Source organism: Bos taurus, chromosome 7, assembly GCF_002263795.3.
Source record: "Bos taurus isolate L1 Dominette 01449 registration number 42190680 breed Hereford chromosome 7, ARS-UCD2.0, whole genome shotgun sequence".
Taxonomy (NCBI): Eukaryota; Metazoa; Chordata; class Mammalia; order Artiodactyla; family Bovidae; genus Bos; species Bos taurus.
In genome coordinates this window covers 102,569,340-102,594,628 of record NC_037334.1, presented here as the reverse complement: position 1 = coordinate 102,594,628, position 25,289 = coordinate 102,569,340, and the positions used below count along the sequence as shown (strand labels likewise).

Genomic DNA, 25,289 nt, shown 5'->3' with positions numbered 1-25,289 from the left:
GGGTAATCTAAGGCTGTCTACACTGGGGTGTTTTATCGACTTTTGTTGGATCCCAAACTAAATTTCCTCTAAAGTTCTGGTGGCTCCAGTCAGGTTAGCTATGGCGCGGCCTGGTATCTGATTGATTGAACCCCAGGGAGACAGTCTCCCTAGTGGCGCTTCAGGAAGAAACACTCTCGCGCAGTCCTGAGCCTCGGAGGAGGATGAGCTTCCGGTGCACGTTGCAAACAGGAAGGCCAAGGCCTTGGCACATCATTGCCCTGCCAGGTACCCTCCTCATGAACACTTCCCATAATCCCCCCGTCCTTGCCCATCACGTCAGCTCTTACAGGCAAAGTCAAGCCCAAAGAATAGAAACCTTCGACTCCGAAAAACCACATGTGGACACCGGGGAGACAAGCAATTAAAAACACAACTTAACATCTTATTCTGCAGCCCTGTCCTGCTAAGCTGACTTGCTAGATTTTATCACAAGGTACCTTTAGCACAGGATTACAGAACGATCTTGTGGCCTTAACACCTAGGATAGACCTAGGATGCAGTGTGGGGCAGAGTCTCTTTATGCTGGGCTGAGACAAACTAAAAAGTGATCTCTTCCTAGAAGTTTGCAGATATAGAAAGAAAGAAAAAGCATCTGTGCTTAAACCAAAATTTAAAACATCCAAACATAAGCCTTAGTGTGTACTGCTTGGGAAAGGAGGAAAATGAGGTGGAATGAAATGAAACTCTATTCATTGCAGGTTTCCTCAGGACTGTTCTAGTCTAAAATCTTAAGGCTGTTAAAGATTTTCTGAATGAGACTCTGTTCCATCTGACTGCATTGGGTTCAGTGGGGTTTCTGAATCAGAACCACTTGGTATGTTTGTGAGGTTGAGAGGGTGGGTAAGTGCTCATTAAAAATGCATATTTCTAGGCCCCTCCTCAGAATCCAAATCTCTTAAGAGGTTCCAAAATTGACATTTTTTGCAAGTTACTCCATGATTCTTAAACCTCTTTAGTCTGAGAATTCTTGTGTTAAACCACAAATTCCTTGAAGTTTAGAATATGTTTACATTTTTATATTAAGGCCCACTCAGAACCTTGAGCCCATAGCACAAAGGGATTCTTCAGTCTGCCTCTGCAGGAAGCACACTGGGTTTTCCTAATTATGATCCATCTCCTTTTACCAGAATCATTCTATAAGGAAGTGAGAGAGGAAAGAGAGAGTTCCTAGACCATGTCAGGAGGAGGCTCCACATTTAACACCGTAGAGCAATAAAAATCTTCCAAAAATCTTAAGGTAAAAAAAACAGCTCTTCACTTTTCAGAGTATTCCCATGATGAAAAAGAAGAGAAACAGCATCTCAACACTGTTTCCTTGAGCAATCCGTTGCACTTCTCTATTTCCTCTGATGAAAAAGGAGGACGTTGAGTAGATGATTGCACACGAATCTGTCCTCAAAGGCTAGACACTTTTGAAAATGTAAGGGATTTTCATTTTTAGTTCATTCTTCCCTTCCTGTACTGGTATTACTTAACATAGCAAACCTTATTAAATACCAAGCTCAATTTTCTTTTGGTTTACTAATACAAATTTTTTTTACCCAATTTTTAAAACATTAATAATAATAATAACAACAATAAGTTCCACACTCGACAATGCTCTTTTCTATCTGCATTTCATTTCTGCCGAGATTCTGCTTTAACTTGTATAGAGTGAGCTTCCAGCCCAAGGGCTACCCTCATCCTCTAAAGTTATGTTTGAGCAACTATGGGTCAAGTAGGGTGATGATATTTCAACAAAGCTTATTTTTAAAGATAATTATTTTAGTATTGAAATTGTTTGTATCTATTCTTCTGAACTGAAGACCTTAACAGATTTATGCTCCAGTGATCACCAAGAGTCTGTTTTATAGATAGCCATCATACTCCCTATAAACTTTAACAGCCTACTCATAATATGGTACTTAGGGCAAGGAAAAGTTGGTTTCATTGAATGTGAGATTTGAATGTTTCTATTTAAAGCCATTAACCTAATAGATTCTAATATTTTATCCATATGAATGTATATAAATATAGGTATACATAGGGGCTTCCCAGGTGGCTCAGTGGTAAAGAATCTGTCTGCAATGCAGGAGACATAAGAGACACGGGTTTGATCCCTGGGTTGGGAAGATCCCCTGGAGGAAGGCATGGCAACCCACTCCAGAATTCTTGCCTGGAGAATCCCCATGGAGAGAAGAACCAGGCAGGTTACTGTCCATGGGGTCTCAGAGTCAGACATGACTGAGTGACTGAACAACAACAAAGCTGTTCAGTTTCATGATACTAGGAAACTTAGAGTAGTTATTAAGAATTACTGCCCAGCAACCAAGTGAGTAAAATTTCATTCTTGTAGACCCATAGAAGTGAGGGAAAGTCTCAACTGATACATGGGCTGAAACAGCTGTTTTCCAGTATAACTCTTCTTATGCTCATACATAATTTTTAGAAATTTAAGGACAAAAGAATACAGTTTACATTCTAGGCTATTCAAAAATCAGGAATGACAGTAGAAGATAATATTGCATACTTTAAATGCACTTTTAAAAGTAAATGGAAATTTTAGAATTTTCTTTAACTATTTTTAACTCAAATTTTTCATAATTTGGTTTACATATATAAATTTCCTTTAAACATTTAGTACAGAGAACATAGTCCATGTGTGAAAACCAAGAAAACGAAGTTATAAGAAATGTATTAAGATTTCTTGAAAATTCTACAAGAAACTGGAACCAATAGTTATTTTAAAAAGTACTTGATAGCATGCTACACTGGAAGTTAAACATTTAACCTTCTGAGATTATTTCATAGAATTTTAATAGCTATCATTTTGTACCTTTTAATGACTCTTTCTCTTCTTATTGCCAGCAAAACATACCCTGTGAATGTTACAAGGAAATCACTTCAGCTTCAACAATACAATAGAGAATTTTTAAGTAATTTTTCAAAACAGCGATACCAGTAAAATTTTCTAACAATACCTTTTTTAAAATCTTTGCCATCTAACAATATTCTGAAAATAATGCTGTCACTTTATAATTGTGCAGTAGAAAGATATTGTTCATATTTCCTGTTTACATTTTTCCTCATTCTTCTGTGAATTATGAGTCAAAACCCAGTTTAAAAAAAAAATCTATAAAATCCAATGTAAAGCTCTAAAATATGATAGGTTTTGACTGATATATAATAGCAATCATGGTAATTTTCCTGAACCTTATTGCCAGTTCTACATAGAACAAATAAACATTTATGAAAAATATAAGTCTAAGAAATCTGCAGTGGAATGGATACTATGATGTAAATCCTAAAAGGTCTAGTGGTGATATATTTTACTTGTGGATAAAATTATAGCTTATGCATTTGTGTAAAAAAAACAGTAAAGTGCCTAGAATTTTTTCAAAGTGAAATCAGAGACTATTAGAGTGTATTAAACACAGGGAATGACATGATTTAATTTGTATATTTTAAAAATCTGGCTGCTATGTAAATTCAAAGAACATAAATATAGAAGTAAGAAAATCAATTAGAAAGCCATTGCAGTTGTCCAGATTTTAAAAAATATATTTATATATATACTAATAATATATATATTTACTTTAAATCTTGAATATATTTATATTATACATACACGTGTATATGAGTAATATTAATAATAACTTTATTAACTATCAACAAATTAATACAGAGTAAAGGGAAAGAATACAGTTGGAAAAACAAGAGGGGCCATTATTTTTTTAATATTTATTTATTTGGCTGTGCCGGGCCTTCGTCTTGGCATGTGGGACCTAGTCCGCTGACCAGGGATGAGACCCAGGCTCCCTGCACTGGGAGCAATGAAGTCTTAGGCGCTGGACCACCAGAGACGTCCAAGGGGCATCATTAAAAACATAATTATACACAGGGGCTAATTAGAAGCTGTCCATCTAGTTCATTTCTTCTTGCACTTTTAGTAGGTACTCACTACGCATGCGAAGAGTTGACTCACTGGAAAAGACTCTGATGCTGGGAGGGATTGGGGGCAGGAGGAAAAGGGGAGGATGGAGGATGAGATGGCTGGATGGCATCACCGACTAGATGGACGTGAGTCTGAGTGAACTCAGGGAGTTGGTGATGGACAGGGAGGCCTGGCGTGCTGCAGTTCATGGGGTTGCAAAGAGTCGGACACAACTGAGCGACTGAACTGAACTGAATGTGTCAGGCACTATGCTAGGCTGACACACTCAACAGTTTTTTCAATTCCCTAAAATAAAGTTGAGCTATTTCAGAGCTAAAGTGAAAACTGATTATAAAATTTGCTCTATGTGCTTAGAGATAATTCCATGGCATCTATACAATGCGTTGCTCAAAGAGTCGTCTAATTCCTAAGAGCCTGGCTTCTAGTCCTGAGTGATGCAGAAAGCAAGGGCTCTCTGGGTATGTCTTTCTCCTATAAAATTAGAACTTAATAAGATAATCTTGAAAACTTCTTCTAAATATTTCTAGCTCTAAAAAAGTTTATGGTTTGATCAGCTTTGTCTAAGCACTCACTCGCAGCTCTGATCCAATGGACTATGTCCCAATGTCAAGCATTGTGTGTGTGTGTCTGTGTGTGTGCATGCTTAGTTGTGACCCCATGGACTGTAACCCAGCAGGATCCTCTGTCCTTGGGATTTCCCAGGCAAGAATACTGGAGTGGGTTGCCATTTCCTCCTCCAGGGGATCTTCCCGACCCAGGGATTGAACCCAGGTCTCCTGCACTGCAGGCGGATTCTTTACCATCTGAGCTACCAGGAAAGGCCAACGCCAGGCATTGTTCAACTTTAATTATGTGTGCATTCTAATAGTCCTATATATATACTCTAATACAAGGTTAAGGATAATAAATGCCATCTTCTGGAAACATACATAACATATTTTCAGTTGTGTTTCTCCACGATAACTCTGCAAGGTGAAATGTGTTGCCGTTTTCTCCTTTGGAGACCAACCTCACAGAGATTACGCGGCCTGCCAAGTAAACAGCAGAGGCAGGACACACCCCAGATCTTCCCCTGAACAAAGTGCAGCAGGCTACATTTTACTGTTCAAACTAAATGGGATCATACAGAAATAATCAATAACCTAGTCAAGTGCTTTTGAAGCATTTTTTTTTTTTAATTAGAAAATCCAATATGTGTCAGACAGGGGTTAAGAAAAAAAAGATTTTAATTATGTGTTTGTAATCCTTTCCCCAACCCTACCCCTTATTGGCCTGCTAAGAAGAAAGGATTATTACTTGCTTACTCAGCCATAGAAACTTAATTGTGTCTATTGGGGAGAGAATATAAAGGCTAATTAGAAGACACCAAATGAGTGTCAATTGCTCTATATAAGAAAGGTAGCCTAAGGAAAAGGAATTTTCATGAAGTTATGAGACTGAGAATTTATGGAAGAAAAGGGATTTTAAATCAACACATTACTATGATGGGATTTTGAGGAGAGAAATGGGTTAAGAAGAATTTAAATAAGTTTTTGCCAAAACTGGCCACAAAGCAGCCGTATTTTATTTGGCAAAACAGATAAAAGATGAGCTTTTCTGCTGAGATGTCCAAAGGCACAGGCTGCCCAGATACACTCAAAACAAACTGCTTCGTGGGAAGCTATTTTTCTTTGTATCTGTGCAGACAGTTAAATCCTCTGAAAGTGAAGCAATTGAATCGGGTTTAGTTCTAAGCACAGGCGGGTTTTTCCCTGGTTAGTTAGTAGGCTGCCTTCTCCCTGGATATCTCCCCAATACTTTCTATTAGTTAAGACATCAGCAGGGAAAAGAATCCTTTATTTCATAGTAAAGGCAAAGAATGAATTTGATCTTTCACAAATAATAGATTCTTCTATAAAGAATACATGTTGTATACTAAAACAAAATTTTATATATAGTATATATGATAATGTAATGAAGGCAAAGCACCTCTCTACTCTACCCCACTTAATATAGAAGAGCTAGAAATTTGCTGATATTGAATTAAGCCAAAAGGATTAGGTATTTCTATTAGGTTAGGAAAAAATTGGAATATCAGTTCAGTTCAGTTCAGTTGCTCAGTTGTGTCCAACTCTGCAACTCCATGGACTGCAGCTTGCCAGGCCTCCCTGTCCATGACCAACTCTCAGAGTTTACTCATACTCATGTCTATTGAGTCAGTGATGCCATCCTACCATCTCATCCTCTGTCATCCCCTTCTCCTCCTGCCTTCAATCTTTCCCAGCATCAAGGTCTCTTCCAGTGAGTCAGTTCTTCACATCAGGTAGCCAAAGTATTAGAGCTTCAGCTTCAACATCAGTCCTTCCAATGAATACTCAGGACTGATCTCCTTTAGAATGGATTGGTTGGATCTCCTTGCAGTCCAAGGGACTCTCAAGAGTCTTCTCCAACACCACAGTTCAAAAGCATCAATTCTTCAGCACTCAGCTTTCTTTATAGTCCAACTCTCACATCCATACATGACCACTGGAAAAACCATAGCATTGACTTAGATGGAGCTTTGTTGGAAAAATAACCGGAATTTCAAATGATCAAAGTAAACATAATATGACTTTATAACTTGCATCCTAAATGTCTACACATATGAAAAGAATTTATGTTTAAGTGTTCACATAGTATATAATAATGCACTAAATAGTTGGGATGGAAATAAACAGGAAAGGAGAACATAATTATGAAAACAAAATGATTCAGAGAAAAACTGTGGAATGTCAGAAAATGACATTGTGCTATCAAGTTCGCAAATGAATTGAGTTAGTTGGTAATTTTACTAAAACCTAAATTCTGAGTGGAAAATAATTTCAAATTTGATACTTTCAAAGGCCAGTGAAAGCTGAAGACCCTCAGGTCCCTAAAATGAGGAGGAAAAGAAGAAAAGCCTATAAAAAATGGAAACTCTTGAATCCCACAGTATGTAAGTCTAATTCATTGGCTTTATAAGTACATAAAAAGTGAACTACCTGGTTTATGTATTTTTATCTTTATCACAGGAATAACTATAAAAATAGGAAGATAAATGCACATATATATTATAAAATGATTTAGAAATTTGGTCAATTGTTACTATGTATGTATTTCTGCATTAACAATTATATGAATTACAAGTGACAACAATTCAAATAAAAATATTTACATATTCAAACAAAGGCTATTAAAGTCCCTATTCTTAGACTCTGTCATCAATGCATTCCTATGTAACTGTCTCAAATCTATCTCCTGCTGCTGCTGCTGCTGCTGCTGCTGCTGCTAAGTCGCTTCTGTCGTGTCCGACTCTGTGCGACCCCATAGACAGCAGTCCACCAGGCTTCCCTGTCCTTGGGATTCTCCAGGCAAGAACACTGGAGTGGGTATCTATCTCCTACTTGCAGAAATTGAAGTATAGGCCATAGAAAGTGGCTATAAGCTGTAAAATTATCAAACTGAAATGGCTATATACTGTTCTTCGCATGAGGGTGCTATTTTCAGATAAAATTGTAATCTACAGTTCTGGAAGTCAGGCCACCACTCTATAACCTGCTGTAAATGGGCGTCAGAGAGCCTTGTCTCCATGTGGTTTTTCATACAACTTCCACGTGACAGCTCTCAGACTATAATCAGGCCCACTGGAAACTCTGAGTATTTGCTATAAGAAAAGTCATTCCCTCAGACTAAAAGAGAGACAAATAGACAAATGGGAATAGTTAGACTCTCCAAGGACCTTCAGTATGCTCGACAACCTATATGTCAAATCAGAAGTCTGTATACCTCTCCTGAAATTGGAAAGTAATAATTCTTAAATATATGGGTCTTTATTTGATCATGAAACAGCAATTAGTTTTCTCCATCCCAAACTTCTACGCCACCTCTAGCAAAATTTTGATAGGATATTTTCCTTTATCTGATTGAAGAGAATTTATTTATTTATTCTTTATATATAATTATTTATGTAATTCCATTAAAATATAAAAGTATATATAAAATACTATTTAAAACAATTATAAATACTACTTTTCACATTTTTATCTTAATTAGCTTAATAAAGATATCCTTGTGGACACCTGGTTCATAGATATCCATGACATCGTTATTTTTCTGTTGCTCATTCTTTTCTTTTCCCTTTGAAATACTCTCTTTCAGACATTTAAAACGTAAGTTGAAATCTTTGTATTTTGTCTGCTGTTCATTACACAAGATACAATACTTCATGCTCATGTTTGCAAATCTGCCAAGCAAAATATTCTAATATTATGAAGCAGAGGTGTAAAGGTTACAAGGTGTCAGTTTTGGGCCAAATACCTGACCATGGCAACTGGCTCTTTATCAAGAAGTCTCTTAAAATCCGTTTGCATAAATTTGCTTTGAAATTTTTATTTCACCCATCTTGGAAGTCTCTGCTTCAAAGTAAAACTTAACTTAGATTCCTACTTCCTAAAACTACCAAGTGATATTCTGCATTCTAAGATAATTGATTTAAAATGACATATTTATTAGAAATGAATGTTTGTGGAAAATAGCTTGACATAACTAGGAATGAATGTCAAAATACTTACAAAGGATATGCATTGAATTTCATCCTAGAATTTGGAACGGCTGCTTTCTAAATGGACACAGAAAGCTTTTCTTTTTTGCTTCTTCTTTAGGTGAACCTCAGGCTGCTGACCAAGCATGCCAAAAAAACATAAAAGATCTTGAAAAGGAAGTCAAAGGAGACACCGCAGGAGCTTTATTTCATCAGACTGGGGCATTAGGAAAATCTCAGGAAAGTGGAGATGACCATACATCTGCTGCTACGAGTAGAAAGCAAAAGTCTCCTTTTTTCCCTAAAGATAAGAAACAACTCCCCTCTGAAAGCAAAATAATTAAGGAAAAGGAAAGGGATGAGCCTCCTTCATTCCTTTCTGATCAATCAGACAAAGTCTTACCAGCGGTCACGTTCAATGACTGCAAAGAACCATTATCAGAAAAAATTGCACTGCGGGGCTTCCCAAACACCTCAGAGGCCCTTCAACCATCAAAAGGCAAAACCGTGACAGACGTGAGGTGTGGGGTTGTCCACGTACAAGTAGCAATCAAGAACAGCTGTTTCTGTCAAACAGGAATACGGCTCCCAACGAAAAAGACGTGTTCAAGATGGTACCCGTGCTACTCTGTCAGACACTCTCAGAGAAGCGACACTTCTAGAAGCTGCTCTTTGAAGTGCAAGAATCTGTCGGTCGAAGAAGGACAACCCAAAGCGTCGTCTAAATCTGAAGGGAAAATTGCCAGAACTGAGAGCCCCTCACTGAAAGTTAGCATCGTAGGAAAAGGAATTAAAGTCAAATACGTGAGTAAGAAAGAGAATGTATTAATAAATATAACTTGTCCACCAAAAAGTTTGAAAATAGCGAAAAACAGAAACATTGCCTCCAGCCACTCAGCTGAAGAAGGGCCCGAGTCTTCTGCACAGTCCGACACTGGGTGCCCTGAGAAGTGGCAGCTGGAAGACAAGCGTCACAGTTCAGGCTGTTTGCACGTCTCTCCCCCGACTGTGTTTGGTCTCCAGAAGGAGGAGAATTTTGATACAGTTGTGGTTTCCCTGTGCTCAAGCCCTGACAGCGAGAAGAATAAGCCTGACACAGTACCTTCAGTCTCAGATGACTGTGCGGTGGAATCTGCCATCTTTCAGCAAAAGAACTGTGCAGTCAGTAAGAATACCCCCCAAAAGAAACGTGTCTCTGAGGCTGAGACTCTTCTCACAAACATTCTTCCTACTTCACGTAGTACCTTAAAGACCACGAGCTTAAGCGATACCGACTTAAGTAAAACACCTTTTGAGGACCCTACAGATGTGAACAGAGACAGAAAAATCATCTCAGATAAGCCAGAAAAGATCACATCGGACCCAGATACACAGCCCAGCCCAGACGGAATAAATTATTTGCCAAGTTCCATTACTGACATCTTTCCAGTTCAAGATGACAAAGGCTCTGACTTTGGTTCGTCTTCTCTGAGCGTGCAGTTTGTGGGAGAAAAGGCATCCAACATTTACTGCAAAGGCAGCAAAATTCCACCTGCAGATTGCTATGAGAACTCAGATTCTTTATCTTTCCCTTCTATTCAAAATGTTCTGAAGTCTTCCACTTCTTTCAGCCCATCACCCTGGGCCGCCGGACACTCAGAACCTAAAGAAACCCCTGGGGATCCCTTTTCCTTTAATCACTGTGCTGAAGTTTTGAAAGACTATGGGGAAGGGCTTACTGATGTGACTGAGAGAGACTTTGAAAACACCACTTTACATAGTGACCCTCATACAAAAGCACAGCTACTGGAAGTGAAGGGGACACCGCATCCACCTCTCAGCCTCACGTCCTCCGGCAACCTCTCTGCTGGCCAGCCACTCGGCAGTAGCAGCTGCATCACCGCAGAGTGGGGTCAGACAGGGTCTTGGGCAAGCCATCCAGACACAGCGGTCCCCAGCAAAACAAAAGCGCCAGTGATGACATTAATAGCTGATGAGTTAGACCAAAGATTAATTATTCAAGGTGATAAAGAAGACACTGTTTACTCTAATTATTCCATGGGAATGAAAAGTCCTAAAGAGCCTCCCAGCTCTCTGGGAAACGTTGAAAAAGACAAATTCCATATAATTATGCCTACAGCAAAGAATGCATGCTACAGAGATTTTGAAGCCCTGGCAAAGGAGAATCATGATAAAGTCTGTTTTCAGATGAATTTTCCAGACAGTGCCGAGTTCAGCTGTGCAATGTGTGCTACAGATAACCTGTTCCTTATGGAGAAAACCCTGACTACTGATGATGCTGACCAATATGGTAACCAGGATGAACAAAGCTTTGGACTAACCACTTGTAAACAGGAGCCAGCAGGGTGCCAAAGGACTGCATCAACAAAGCCAAACCCTGAAGAAAATAAAAATGACCCAAAGGAAACTTATGATCACCAAATAGACATCCTGTTCTCCCCTCAGAAGCAGAAAGCTCTGAAAGGTACAGTGGGCTGTATAGAATCTTTAACTTTCATTGTTTTTACTTGTTTGACCTTTGGGAAGTCTTTTTTTATTGCTTGGGATTTTTTCTTTATGGCTGAAGATATATTGAGTATTTTAGAGTTAGATGAATATGGGCAAGCATATATCAGCCTGCTTTTTTCCATTATCTCCTACCCCACCCATAAATAGTGCATAGCAAAATTACCAAGACTGCAGTTTAATATAAAGTCTAAAAAAATCGATTTCTCTTTAAAAGGTTGATGTATTGCCAAATCAATTTTGTGGGAAATGTTAGCCTTTTGCCACTCTTAAATAATCTGCCATTTCTTCCTTCTTGCAAGCTAAGCATGTTCAGTAGAATTGGAAGAAAATGTTTGTGATAAAATGTGTTTTTAAACCTTGCCGTGTCATTGCAGAAGCATGGCATACATGTTTCAGGAGGCCATGTGGAATAGTAATTAAAGCAAAGGACAAAAAACAGAAACAGTCATGGCTAATCCGCATTGAGCCATCCTAGGGACCTCTGACCACAAGCAGACCTCTGACCTCCCTTGTGGATTGGTTGGCCATTTTCAAACCACTGATAGAACCCAGAAGCTCTCTTGGAGACGGCTAAGATAGAAGCTCTTTCCTAAATATATAATACTGCCTGTCTGCTTTTAATCTTGGATCCTCATCGTATCATTAGAGGCCCTTCTTGTTTCTCTTCAATAAGCCCAAATATTTTATACATAAGGTTAGCATTATTCTACATTGTGTAATTATTCTACATTAAATGCATCTTGAAAAAGTAAGGATCGAACCCAGATCTCCCGCATTGCAGGCGGATTCTTTACCAACTGAACCACAAGGGTAGCCCACGAAAAAGTAAGAACTTCCTTCCAAACTGCCAGTAACATTCCTAGTGCGGCCATAGATGATATTTGGAAGGACAAAACTTAGTCAAGAAGCTGCCTTTTCTTCGTTGCTGTTCTAGCCCTAAGTTTTTAATAGAATAAAATTTAGAAGTAGAAATAAAACACAAAGGCACATAAGTGTCAGCATGAAATGTGAAATTTACCTCGCAGAGAATTAAATGCCCTAAAACAACACATAGAGTCATCTGCTTAATATGAACCCACTAAGGTAAAGATCCACATCATAACAACGCCCACCCCTAGACACCAGAATCAATGGCATCAACCCTGCGTTTGCTTCAGCCCACAGTTATTTCAGTCTGCAGGAAGCCCATCTGCAATAAGAGCACTGGTGTCTCCCAGAGCACGTGTGTGCTCACCTGGATGAATATTCCTCCCAGGCTGACTCCTCCTCCATGGACAAGCTCCTCCCTGAACTGCCTTTCCCAGAAAGGGCTATTTCCTTAAGAAAATCAATAATTCAAGTCAGAATCGATAATTCAGTCAGTCTTCCCAGAGCTGATCCTGTGCTTCCGTAGACTTTGAAGTAGTCCCATTTCGTGCACAGTTCCAGCTACCAGTTCCTGGTATCGCTGTGCTGCGTTGAAAGGCTATTCCTACAACTCTCTCCTTCCTCTCTTTATTTCTCTCCCCTAGATCACTCTGTTCCAGCCACACTGACTTTCTTGAGCTGCTGGAATCTGCCAGGGAAGTGCCCACATCAGTCCTTCGCTTGGGCAGGCTCCAGCCCACATCGGTCCTCCTCAGCCCAACTCCCACTACCTGGACTCCCCTTCCTCCAAATGTGCACACGGTTCACACTCATTCTTGAAATCTTTGCTCACCTAGCACCTTCTCTGTGAGGCCCCCTCAGGCCACTCAATTCAAGACTGCAAGCTGAGCCCTGTCCACTCCAGCCTGGGTGTACTATATTCCTTTCCCGTGTCTTGCTTTCACACACAGCAGCTTCCCCTGCGAATGTGCTGTGCATTTAATTACTTTATTTCTTCTGATTTCTCTCGCTAGAATGCAGTCATGAGGGCATGGATTTTTTTTTTTTTTTTTTTCTATTTTGGTCTTTGTTGTATCCAGAGCACCTGAACACTGCCTGCCTGAAAAGTAGGTATTCGGTGAATGTTTGTTGAATGAAAGGATGAATTCAGGAAAGTTATTGTTTGTGGAAAACTCTGTTCACATACAAAAAAGCAAACAAACAAACAGGAAAACAGTTCAGAAGTGAAAATGTTTATATTAGCTGTTTGAATATGTAAGTCTTTAAATGGATTTGACTCTCCTAGAGCTGTGAGTTTTTTATACTTAATTCAATACCATTGTTATTATACTATTGCTACTTTAGGCCAGGATTTTGTCATTTTTTTCAGAGTATAGATTGCCTTGAAGAGTTGGGATATCTTTGTACTAGAAATTTTTGTTTTTAATATAGGCATGAATGTATGCCTTTATTTGCAGAGGGGTCCTCCAGCTTCTCAACATCTATCCATGTACCTTGGATTAAGAATCCCTGATGTGGGTGCTGACTGTATTTACGGAGTTCCTTCTACCACGTGCGTGCTTCGGAATTAACTAGATTAGAGGTCACAGCCTAGAGGGGCCGGGCAGGTAGTATAAATGAGTAAAGCAGGCTGCAAGTCAGAAATAATGGAGTGTGGGTGGACCAGAGGGGTCGCTGTCCTGAAGCAATGAGAATTCAGGCCCTGAGTGGCCAGGCCTTCTCGTTTTTCAAGAAAGCTGGAGATCTGGGATTTTTTAGTCTATATGAATCTCTAGATTATATGACATGTAAGACACAGTACAGGCTCAGCAATCTACCACCTCTGAAGTAGATTAACCCAGGGTAGTAGGGATGGGCATGCTATAAGAGCTACAAAGCCAGTGCTGTAAGGGAAAGCATACCAGTCCGAACCTCTTAAGACTAAAACTCTGGGTTCTGATCTGCACATTCTTAGGTAAAGAGGTTTCTCAGGGCCTCCTTTCTTCAGCTACAAATTGCCTGACATGTATCTTTAAGACCTCTGCCAAAGAACCGGGAATTCTGTATCATAAAGCATTTTAATGAGGGAACCAAATCTAGGTGACTCTGAGAGAATGACAGGTAATGAGAAGGATTAAATGATATTTTGCCTGGCGTAGAAATATTTGTAATTAAACAGTCCTTTCTATGTAATATGATACAGAACTTACAGGTAACATGTGAGATCGTTTATTTCCCCATGCCCCTAAGGAAGGAGTGATTCTGCAAGCCTGCATCTAGGCAGAAGGTGCCGAGGAGTGTAGCCGGGACGAAGTCTGTGGTCCTAAGATCTACACCAAGTACTAGGGGTCCAAAGATGCATAAAACAGCCATCCCTTTTCTGGTAACAGAATTATAGCTCTTGGGCTACTTTCCGAGCAGCTGACTTCTGACGACATTGGGGAATGTCCACACTCATGGCCACTTCAGTGTCTCTCGGCATGTGAGCAGGGCCAGGGGCCTGGGGCCAGCTGGAAGGCCCAGCTTTCTGCCAACAGGGCTCCTCCACCCAGAGCTGCATTTCCCTCTCCTTGGCCTGAACTCACTTCCCAGGCCCCCCTCTGGCTTTCACGGTGCTAGCTCTCTACTTTTGCAGTCACGTTTCATAAAACACCAGCACGCTTGTTGATGGACTAACATGTTGTCCCTAACAAAGGGATGGTTTGTGTTTTGAGTCCTTCAAGATCCTTCAGGGTCCTCATCCCCATCTTATTCCCAGAAAGGCTCAATAAACCATCTATCAGGTAGTCATGGAACGAGGGAGAGGCTTATACGTGAGCAGAGGTTACTGAGACAAAGGTTAAATCCACCAGGTGAAAAACCTCTATCAGCTTCAAGTATTCAAGGATTATGCAGATTCAGGTAGTAAGCAGGTTGTAAATTTGAGACTGAGAAGCTCAGACCAAATAATTCCTTGGTAGACATCTTGCAGAATTGTTTTAAGCATAGAGTGGGTGGTTGAACAAAATTACCTTCTATGTGTTTGCAAAGCTGAGGTTCTACAAATACCAAGTAACAGTGGGAGAGGTTTTACTCAGCAAGCATCACGGTAGCTCTCAAATCACACTTCAGAACACACTGGAGGGCACGGATGTGTCCTCGTTTGAATGTTTAAGATTCTAGAGGAAAACTTCTCTCTCCATGTCACAGTCATATTCCCCTTACCTATATTTTCCTAGATTCATAGAACTTCATTTTTTCCCCCCCAGCATTTTCAGAAAAGAATTGCTTTAAATGTACAACATTTGACATGAGAAAAGTCTCCTTTTCATGGATGCCTTCAGAGTCAGCCTGGCCTCCCAATCTCAACAAATTGTGGAACTAGAGTGAGCACTGAAGGAAAGGGCGACAGGCCAGCTCTGTAGCATTTTTGAGTTTCACCACTCTGTAAAACTCCAGAGGGCAAGAGTCATCTTGTTCATAGCTGCAGTCCTAGTAACTAGCACAGTAGAAATTAGTTTAGAAAGGAACAGTAAATATTATAGAATGAATGCCATTTTTTTGGTCAACTTCTTAAGCCCTAGGGAAGAGATAGGACTCAACAGGAAAATTATGGAAAATAAGAGGAATTGAATAATGACTCTTCTCTCCTCCCATGTCTTTGGCTCTGCCAAGTGAAGTGAAAATTGTTATGTAAATGGATGAGTAGTAACTATATATAAACATAAAAAAGAATATGTATTCATGGATATACCACATTTATTATTTAAATAGTTCTGAGAACAAACTTTGATACTGATAAATTAGATTTTAAATTTAAAAACATTAAATTCTAAAAACTCATTTGCTGCTAGAAATAAAGTTTAAAATTTGGTTTCTTTTTGCACAATATCAAAAAGTGAAAGAAAAATCCTAACCAAGTCTAGCCTTTCAAATCACTTTCAATGTTATTATGTATTCTGCTATATGAGTTTTGTTTTTCACTTTGATAATTATTTTCTTAAAGTTTGCTTGTATTGTAATTAGTTTAACTGTAATTTTCTTACTTCTAATTAACGTATAGTCTCATAGCTTGTGCTGACAGAAAGCAGCAGTTTGGAAGTAAATAAAGTATTTCAAGTTGTTATTTATTCAAATATAAAAATATCAAAGCCTTCATGTAATTTGGCTTTTATCCTTCTCATTTTGAACCAACACATACAGCAAGAAAAGTATGAAATCTGTGTCCTTCTGAACTGAACTGAACTGAGAGTTCAATAGTAAACTTGTTTTCAAAGACCATACCTGAACTAATTCAGATAATAATAATAATAATATCTTGTACAGTAATTTCAGTAGATGTAATTAACAATTGATTTACATTGTGCGCCTCCAAAACAGCTAATAAACTAACACAAACTAATACAATGTATCAGGCATACTGCTGCTGCCCAAGGAATATCTATTGAATTGAATCCTACTGAGGAAATGCATGATGATTCCCCTGTTTCCTACGTAAATCTCTCTTCAGTCTATACAGCTCTTTTTTCTCCTTCTTACTCTCCTGTTTCTTCCTCCTGCTCTTCCTCTCTCACTCTCTCTGTTTTAGTAATGCAAGTTGAGAAAGTGCATCAGGAAGGAACTGAGTGAAATCATTCTAGTTCTAGTCTTCAGTGGTTCTGTTTCAAAGACTGGAACATTTGAAATTCTGTTTTGAAGTGCTGTCTCACTTTCAAACTTCATGTGGTTTAATGTAGATGGGAATTTGGAAACCAGCAGTCTTCGAAAGTTATCCCAGGAACTGGCTCCAAAAGGAAAGAGGGCCAGCGACGGCTCCCAGGAGGAAGCCCTGGAGCAGTGGGCCAGGAGGAGGCAGCAGTTCCGAGACGGCAAAAGGGCCAGCTCTGCGGGAGGAAGTTCGCTCGCCAGCAACGTCACCGAAGGGTCCGGTGAGTAGGCCAGTGCCTTGTTCTCCAGAACCAGAGCAAAGGCCACGGCTTGCTGAAGCTCACCCCCGTCCTCTCCTTCTTATTTTCGGAATATACACCCTGTTGCTTGACCACGGCAACGTGGTCACTAAATGCTTTTATAGAAAAGATATTGTTAGAATAATCAGCTCTTTATGACCCACTAAGGAATCCCAACTTGGTAAATTACCTCCTTGAAGACACGACTGCCTGCCAAGACGACTGTTCTCTTCAGAAACTGAAATAACTCACTATCGGGCTCTTTACTATAGTTTTGCAATGGATCCTATTTCTAAGAATTTGAGTTGGCTTACAAAAATACCTATAGTGCAAAAAGGTAAGAGTAATCTGTTTTATTATAAGAAACCATTTTCTTCTTGTTTTAACATTTCTGAAATGAGGAAGTAGACGTGTACTTTAGTGAGAGAATGCTGTTTCTCTTGCTATTGAAAAGATGCTGTTAAATTAGTATCATACTTCTGTCAAGGAGAAGACCTTCCTCAGCCTATCTGTGTTCTTTTGTCTGGCTTAAGAATTAAACTGACATGAGACAAATTAACAAGAGAAAATCAAACTTAATTTTATAAGAGTGGGAACCCCACATCCATGAGAGGGTCAGAGACTACATACACGTGAAACATTCGAAGACAGAAATGCATCAAACTCCCACTGGCTCTCTGTCTTACATATAGTAATATATTTGTTTTAATGCTATTCTCTCGAATCATCCTACCCTCTCCTTGCCCTACTGTGTCCCAACATCTCTTCTTTATGCCTCTGTCTCCTTTGCTGCCCTGCACACAGGATCGTCGGTACTACCTTTCTAGATTCCATATACATGTGTTAACATGTGATATTTATCTTTCTCTTTCTGACTTACTTCACTCTGTATGATAAGCTCTAGGTGTACAACACAGGGAACCCAAAACTGGTGCTCTGTGACAGCCTGGAAGGATGGGGTGGGAAGGGAGGTGGAAGGGGGCTTCAGGAGGTTGGGGACACGTGTATGCCTATGGCCAATTTATGCTGATGTGTGGCACAGACCATCACAATGTTGTAATTATCCTCCAATTAAAATAAATACTTAAAAAAAAGAAGCCAGAAATGTAAAATGAGGTATATATGCCATCCTGAGATAAAAAATGGAGTAGGTTTTTGGTGGTTTCAAAGACAGAAGGGTCATTCATGGGATGATAAGAATGGAGGTTTGGTATAGATGTTTGCACTGCCATAAAAAAAGGAACCACTTAAGCCAGAAAGAAAAACACCAATACAGTATACTAACGCATATATATGGAATTTAGAAAGATGGTAACAATAACCCTGTATACGAGACAGCAAAAGAGACACTGATGTATAGAACAGTCTGTTGCACTCTGTGGGAGAGGGAGAGGGCGGGATGATTTGGGAGAATGGCATTGAAACATGTATAATATCATATATGAAACGAGTCGCCAGTCCAGGTTCGATGCACAATACTGGATGCTTGGGGCTGATGCACTGGGACGACCCAGAGGGATGGTATGGGGAGAGAGGAGGGAGGAGGGTTCAGGATGGGGAACACATGTATACCTGTGGCGGATTCATTTTGATATATGGCAAAACCAATACAATACTGTAAAGTTAAAAAATAAAATTAAAAAAAAAAAGGAACCACTTAGATAAGACTTATCTCTGGCAATAACTCTTTCTCTGGGAAAAATCCCCAGTTTAAGTTTTTATAGGCAGTTAGGGAAGGGGCAGTATTCTCTTGAGCTCAGAGAGTTCCCCTGCCTTTAGCTGAAAGAAATCAGCATGCCAAAGTGCACATCTTGGGGAGGACGCTTCTGAATCCCTATATCTCAGTCCCACAACCTATGGCAAACTGAGGGTGGAAAGTAAGTCATCAGTGAGGAAATCTAACTTCCCCTTCAGGGAAATAAGGATTAAGAAATGGAGGGAGGGTATTAATATACACTACAAATATTAGGTCAACTGCAATTTTTAAAATGCACAAAGTTGTGGCTGTGAGTTTCAGTGTTATTTGGAGAGCTTACTGAGGACTGTAGCCCAGAAGACTGAAGAGATGGGAATACCAGACCACCTTACCTGCCTCTTGAGAAATCTGTATGCAGGGCAAGAAGCAACAGTTAAAACTGGACATGGAACAATGGACTGGTTCCAGATTGGGAAATGGGTACATTAAGGCTGTATATTGTCACCCTGCCTATTTAACTTAGATGCAGAGTACATCATGCAAAATGCTGGGCTGGATGAAGCACAAGCTGAAATCAAGATTGCTGGGAGAAATATCAATAACCTCAGATATGTAAATGACACCACCCTTATGGCAGAAAGTGAAGAAGATCTAAAGAGCTTTTTGATGAAAGTGAAAGAGGAGAGTGAAAAAGTTGGCTTAAAGCTCAACATTCAGAAAACTAAGATCATGGCATTCAGTCCCATCATTTCATGGCCAATAGATGGGGAAACAATGGAAACAGTGACAGACTTTATTTTCTTGGGCTCCAAAATCACTACAGATGGTGACTGCAGCCATGAAATGAAAAGATGCTTGCTCCTTGGAAGGAAAGCTATGACCAACCTAGACAGCGTATTAAAAAGCAGAGACATTACTTTGCCAACAAATGTCCATCTAGTCAAGGGTATGGTTTTTCCAGTAGTCATGTATGGATATGAGAGTTGAACTATAAAGAAAACTGAGCACCAAAGAATTGATGCTTTTGAACTGTGGTGTTGGATAAGACCTTTGAGAGTCCCTTGGACTGCAAGGAGATACAACCAGTCCATCCTAAAGAAAATCAGTCCTAAATATTAATTGGAAGGTCTGATGCTGAAGCTGAAGCTGGAGCTCCAGTAGTTTGGCCACCTGATGGGAAGAGCTGACTCATTGGAAAAGACCCTGATGCTAGGAAAGATTTAAGGCAGGAGGAGAAGGGGATGACAGAGGATGAGATGGTTGGATGGCATCCCTGACTCAGTGGACATGAGTTTGGGTGAACTCCGGGAGTTTGGTGATGGACAGGGAAGCCTGGTGTGCTGCAGTCCATGGGGTCGCAAAGAATCAGACACGACTGAGTGTGAGGTTTTTGGAATCTAGTTGGTGGGTCAGAAGAGCACATAACCTGGACTGGTGACTGGCAGCTAAAATGGGGGTGGGGGTGAGGGGTGGGGGGGGCACTCTTGTAAGATTGAACCCTTAAATCTGTACCCAGTAGGTAGTGTCAAAATCAAGTTGAATTGCAGTATATACCCATGTGGTTTCTGAAGAACTGCTCCCAACACACACACAAGAGTTGTGATATTAAGCCCAGGAACCCAAAAGAGTTGTGATCCAGAGACTGGTGTCTCTACAAGAGAGACAGTAGAGACTGTGTGAATGTCCTGGGTTATGTCCTAAGGACAAGCTGTTGGAATGACCGAGGTACGGTTCAGAAAGACAGTGGTATACCTTATCCAAAGTGAGTTAGAGGCTGGCATAGGTTAGAGATTGACTGTAGCTATAAATGTGGGGCAAACTTTTAAGTAATTTATTTAAATTAAACACAATACTGTGTTATCCCACCACAGTGCTCGTACATTCATGTGAACAGTGAAGAATGCAATGTAAATGTTCTACTTTGTCCTGATAGTTTTTTTCTTGTCTCTTGGTCATGTCTAATCCCTCCAGTTGCTTCTTCCCATGTGGCAATAAGGACTCAAGAGCTCGAATAGTTTTTTTAATCTAAATTTTACTGCCATAAATTCTAGATTCACAGGCATTTATAAGAAAGAATAGAGAGAGCCCAGTTTTCCCCAATGATTTTTTTTTTGCTTTTTATTGAAATGTCATTTACGTCCTATATTATGTTGGTTTCAGGTGTACTAAATAACTATTTGATATTTGCATACATTATGAAAGGATCACCATAAGTCAAGTAACCATTTGTCCCCATATAAAGTCATTGCAGTATTATGACCATATTCCCTATATTGTATATTACATCCCTCTGACTTACTTATAACTAAAGCTTTGTACTTCTTATTCCACATGACTTATTTCTTAAATTTTTATTTGCACATATACTACTGTATAGGGTTGTTTTATCATCACTTTGCTGTTCATGGACTCTTTAAATACCTCCCTGGGGAATACTTTTCTTTTATTGAACTTCAATACAATATTTCTGCTGCATAACCTTGTCAATTTCTGGATTGATATAGTCTAGAAGCTGATTTAGATTTTTAAAACTCAATACTTTTCAAAATCAACACTTAATGTAGTTCATCAATGTTTATCACTGCTTTTTACACCAATGACTTCCAACGAGATTTGTTTTCTTTTTCTTCTTACTATCAGATCAGATCAGATCAGTCACTCAGTCGTGTTCGACTCTTTGCGACCCCATGAATCGCAGCACACCAGGCCTCCCTGTCCATCACCAACTCCCGGAGTTCACTCAGACTCACATCCATCGAGTCAGTGATGCCATCCAGCCATCTCATCCTCTGTCGTCCCCTTCTCCTCCTGCCCCCAATCCCTCCCAGCATCAGGGTCTTTTCCAATGAGTCAACTCTTCGCATGAGGTGGCCAAAGTACTGGAGTTTCAGCTTTAGCATCATTCCTTCCAAAGAAATCCCAGGGCTGATCTCCTTCAGAATGGACTGGTTGGATCTCCTTGCAGTCCAAGGGACTCTCAAGAGTCTTCTCCAACACCACAGTTCAAAAGCATCAATTCTTCGGTGCTCAGCCTTCTTCACAGTCCAACTCTCACATCCATACATGACCACAGGAAAAACCATAGCCTTGACTAGATGAACCTTTGTTGGCAAAGTAATGTCTCTGCTTTTGAATATGCTATTTAGGTTGGTCATAACTTTCCTTCCAAGGAGCAAGCGTCTTTTAATTTCATGGCTGCAGTCACCATCTGCAGTGATTTTGGAGCCCAGAAAAATAAAGTCTGACACTGTTTCCACTGTTTCCCTATCTATTTCCCATGAAGTGATGGGACCTGATGCCATGATCTTCGTTTCCTGAATGTTGAGCTTTAAGCCAACTTTTTCACTCTCCACTTTCACTTTCATCAAGAGGCTTTTTAGTTCCTCTTCACTTTCTTCTTACTATAGTTATTCTCTAACAGTTTTTAAGAGAGTTTCTTTGGGAGGTAATCTGAGTATTTATAAATCTGAAAATGTATTCATTTCCTTCTTAATTCTGATGACAGTTTAACATAGTTTGGTAGACAATTCTAGGTTCAGATTATTTAAGAAACTGGTTCACCATCTTCCAGTAACCAGTGGTGTTGATGAGCAGTCTGAATCCAATCTCATTCTCACAATTTATGTCATAAGTCCAACTTTTGTCTATTTTACCTCTTAGGGTTTTCTCTTCATCCTCGGAATTCTAAAATATTCTAGTACATATGTCAGTATGGCATATATTTCCATGTTTGGCATCCCATAAGCTATCACATGCTGGTGACTCATGCCTTTCTTCAAGTTTCATAAATTCTCAGATACAAGTTCTCTCCTGTCTATTTTCTTCTGCTGTGACCCCTTTTAGAGAGTCATTTAAACTTGTAGATCTATCCTCCAGATGTCTTAACCGACCTTTCATACTTCACATCTCTTCATTAATTTCTACTGCATTCTGAGAGAATTCCTTAACCCTATCAGCTTAACAAGTCTCCCTGCATCCAAATCGTTCTTTTTCTTTAGCCTTTTTTTTTAATGTTTTTTTTTTTAATTTCAGCAACATTCAGCATTTAAAAATGTTTTTTATTTTTTTGAGTTCAAAGGATATTTAGATGGTTCTTTTTTGTTGATCTATTTTTTTTTTAATTTTACCTCTGAGAACATTAAATGTATTATATAAAGTTTTAATCTAGTTGCTCTATCAACTATTTTCTCAGTACTCATTTCATATTTGCCAAGTTTGTTATCTATATTTCATAGTGTTGGCTTTCCCAAGTGCTTTGTGATTTTTGATTGGGTGCTTATTTTTTGGTTCAAATTTCCTACTCACCTAACACCTCTAACTGAGCCCCCAGGCAGGTAGCGGAGGCTCCACTGCGGTTTTTGCTGTTCTCTCTGTAAGAAAGCGGCAAGTTACAATAAAGACATAACCCTGCACAGAATATTCTATAAGCCATCTGGGTGTCCTCTGTCCTCAATCTTTAACTTTTTAAACACTCATTTTCTTCTTGGCTAAAGGCAGGTACAATCACTGCTGCTACTTGACTCATGGCAGAGTTTCTAAGTGAGGGATGTGCAGACATCAAGCTACGGGCTGTTTCTGGCATGGTGCTCCAATTCATCGCTCTGTTGACTGCACCTGGGGCCTCTCTAGCTCTTCACTCTTGGTCATGCTTCCACCATTCTGCATCACAACTTCCTCACAGACAAGTCAGAGAAAGACAAGTACTGTATGATATGATTTATATGTGGAATCTAAAAAAGCCATACTTGTAAAAATAGGAAAATGGTAATTACATGGGATGACAGGATAGATGTTGTTAAGGGTACAACAGGCAAAGGGCACTAAATAAATCTTAGAGGTAAAATGCACCTCTAAGTATAAGTATAGTGAATGTAGACAATAATACTGTATTATAGCCATCAAACTTACTAGAAGACTAAAACTTAATTATTCCAACCACTAAAAAGAAAGAATAACTAATGTTACTATGATAGAGGTGCTAATTGTCACTACAATGGCAATTGTTGCTATAATGTATAAATGCATCAAATGAACATGTGCACACCTGAAATTTACTCAGTGTTATATGTCAAATGGGCTTTGCTGGTAGTTCAGGTGGTAAAGAATCAGCCTGCAATGCAGGAGACTCTGGTTTGATTCCTGGGTTGGGAAGATCCCCTAGAGAAGGGATAGGCTACCCAATCCAGTATTTTGGGGCTTCCCTGGGGTCTCAGATGGTAAAGAATCCACCTGCAATGAGAGAGACTTGGGTTTGATCCCTGGGTTGGGAAGATTCCCCAGGAGGCGGGCATGGCAACCCACTCCAGTATTCTTGCTTGGAGAATCCCCATGGACAGGGAAGACTGGCATACTGCAGTCCGTGGGGTCACAAAGAGTCGGACACATTGAGCAACTGAACAACAGCACACACACACACACACACACACACACTCGCACACACACACACACTCTCTCTCTGTTTCCTTCCTATTTTTCTTCCGGAGTTTGAAATACCTCTCTCCTTTATTACACAGAAAAATTTAGCTGCAATCCCCACTTGTACTTGTGTTTAATTGAACTTACCACAGTGTTCATAAAATAAAAGACCTTGTAGGAATTAGGACCCATCCAAAAACAGGTTTTCTAGCATTCCTATTAAATTGGGATACTGGGCCAATGCTTCCTCTACTACCTTGAATCCATGTCTGCACATAGCTTCCATTTGTCCCTCTAGCTTCTTTTTCAACCTTTCTCCACCTTACTATCTGCCCCAGGAGTCTCACCCCCAGGCTCCCTATGGGTTTGGCCTCCAGGGAAGATCAACAGAAGCCTGGAGGGAGTGTTGTTCGTTGTTCAACTGCTAAGTTGTATCTAACTCTGAGATCCCAGGGACTGCAGCAAGTCAGGCTTCCCTGTCCTTCAGCATCTCCTGGAGTTTGCTCAGGAGCATGTCTGTTGTGTTGATGATGCCATCCATCCATTTCATTCCTCTCTCGCCCCTTTTCTCTTCCTGCCCTCAATGCTGAAGCTGAAGCTCCAATACTTTGGCCACCTGATGCGAAGAGCTGACTCACTAGAAAAGACCCTGATGCTGGGAAAGGCTGAGGAGGCAGTAAGGAGACTGAGATTCTGGTACTATTGCCTCAGATCTCTCCCTGTGGTGTACAAAGGCTGCCTGTGTCCCTAAAGTCATACTCCTGTAAAACCATCCTTTCCACACTGCCTTCCATGGCTCTGGGGTCTGATAACTCTCTTCAGATTACTCACTGAGTGTGTCCCCAACTTTAAGACATACCAGTGCTCTAACCTAATATTGTGAGGATAATATGAGCTGAAACTCCAATACTTTGGCCACCTGATGTGAAGAACTGACTCATTGGAAAAGACCCTAATGCTGGGAAAGATTGAAGGCAGATGGAGAAGGGGATAACAAGGGATGAAATGGTTGAATGGCATCACTCACTCAATGGACATGAGTTTGAGCAAACTCCAGGAGATAATGAAGACCAAGGAAGCCTGGCATGCTGCAGTCCATGGGTCACAAAGAGTCAGACACAACAGCAATGATTAAATATCACCTACATTACAAACTGATAAGACACAGCTGTCCACTGCTTACAGAGATAAGAGAGGACACCCCTCACCAGAGGTCTGGTAGTGCTTCAGAGTGGGGAAAGACAAAGTCTTATTCTATTGACAATTAGAAACTTGATTTAAGGCAGGTGTTTCAGTGTGTGAACTTGATTAAAACTGGGTAAGGATCATTATTTAAAAGATCAGCACTTAGGGAAAAGGCAAGGTGAGGATTTTGAGAATTTCAAA

General features: G+C 39.9%; 1 protein-coding gene across 1 annotated transcript; it reads left to right on the top strand.

Annotated features, from left to right (window-relative positions):
• The first annotated feature begins 203 nt into the window (after positions 1-203).
• Positions 204-16,913, top strand: LOC132345850 (uncharacterized). Its single transcript, XM_059888918.1, has 3 exons — positions 204-399; positions 8,635-10,977; positions 16,583-16,913. Exons 1-3 carry the CDS (start codon positions 204-206, stop codon positions 16,780-16,782), a joined length of 2,739 nt encoding a protein of 912 aa, XP_059744901.1. The 3' UTR covers positions 16,783-16,913.
• The last annotated feature ends 8,376 nt before the right edge of the window (positions 16,914-25,289 follow it).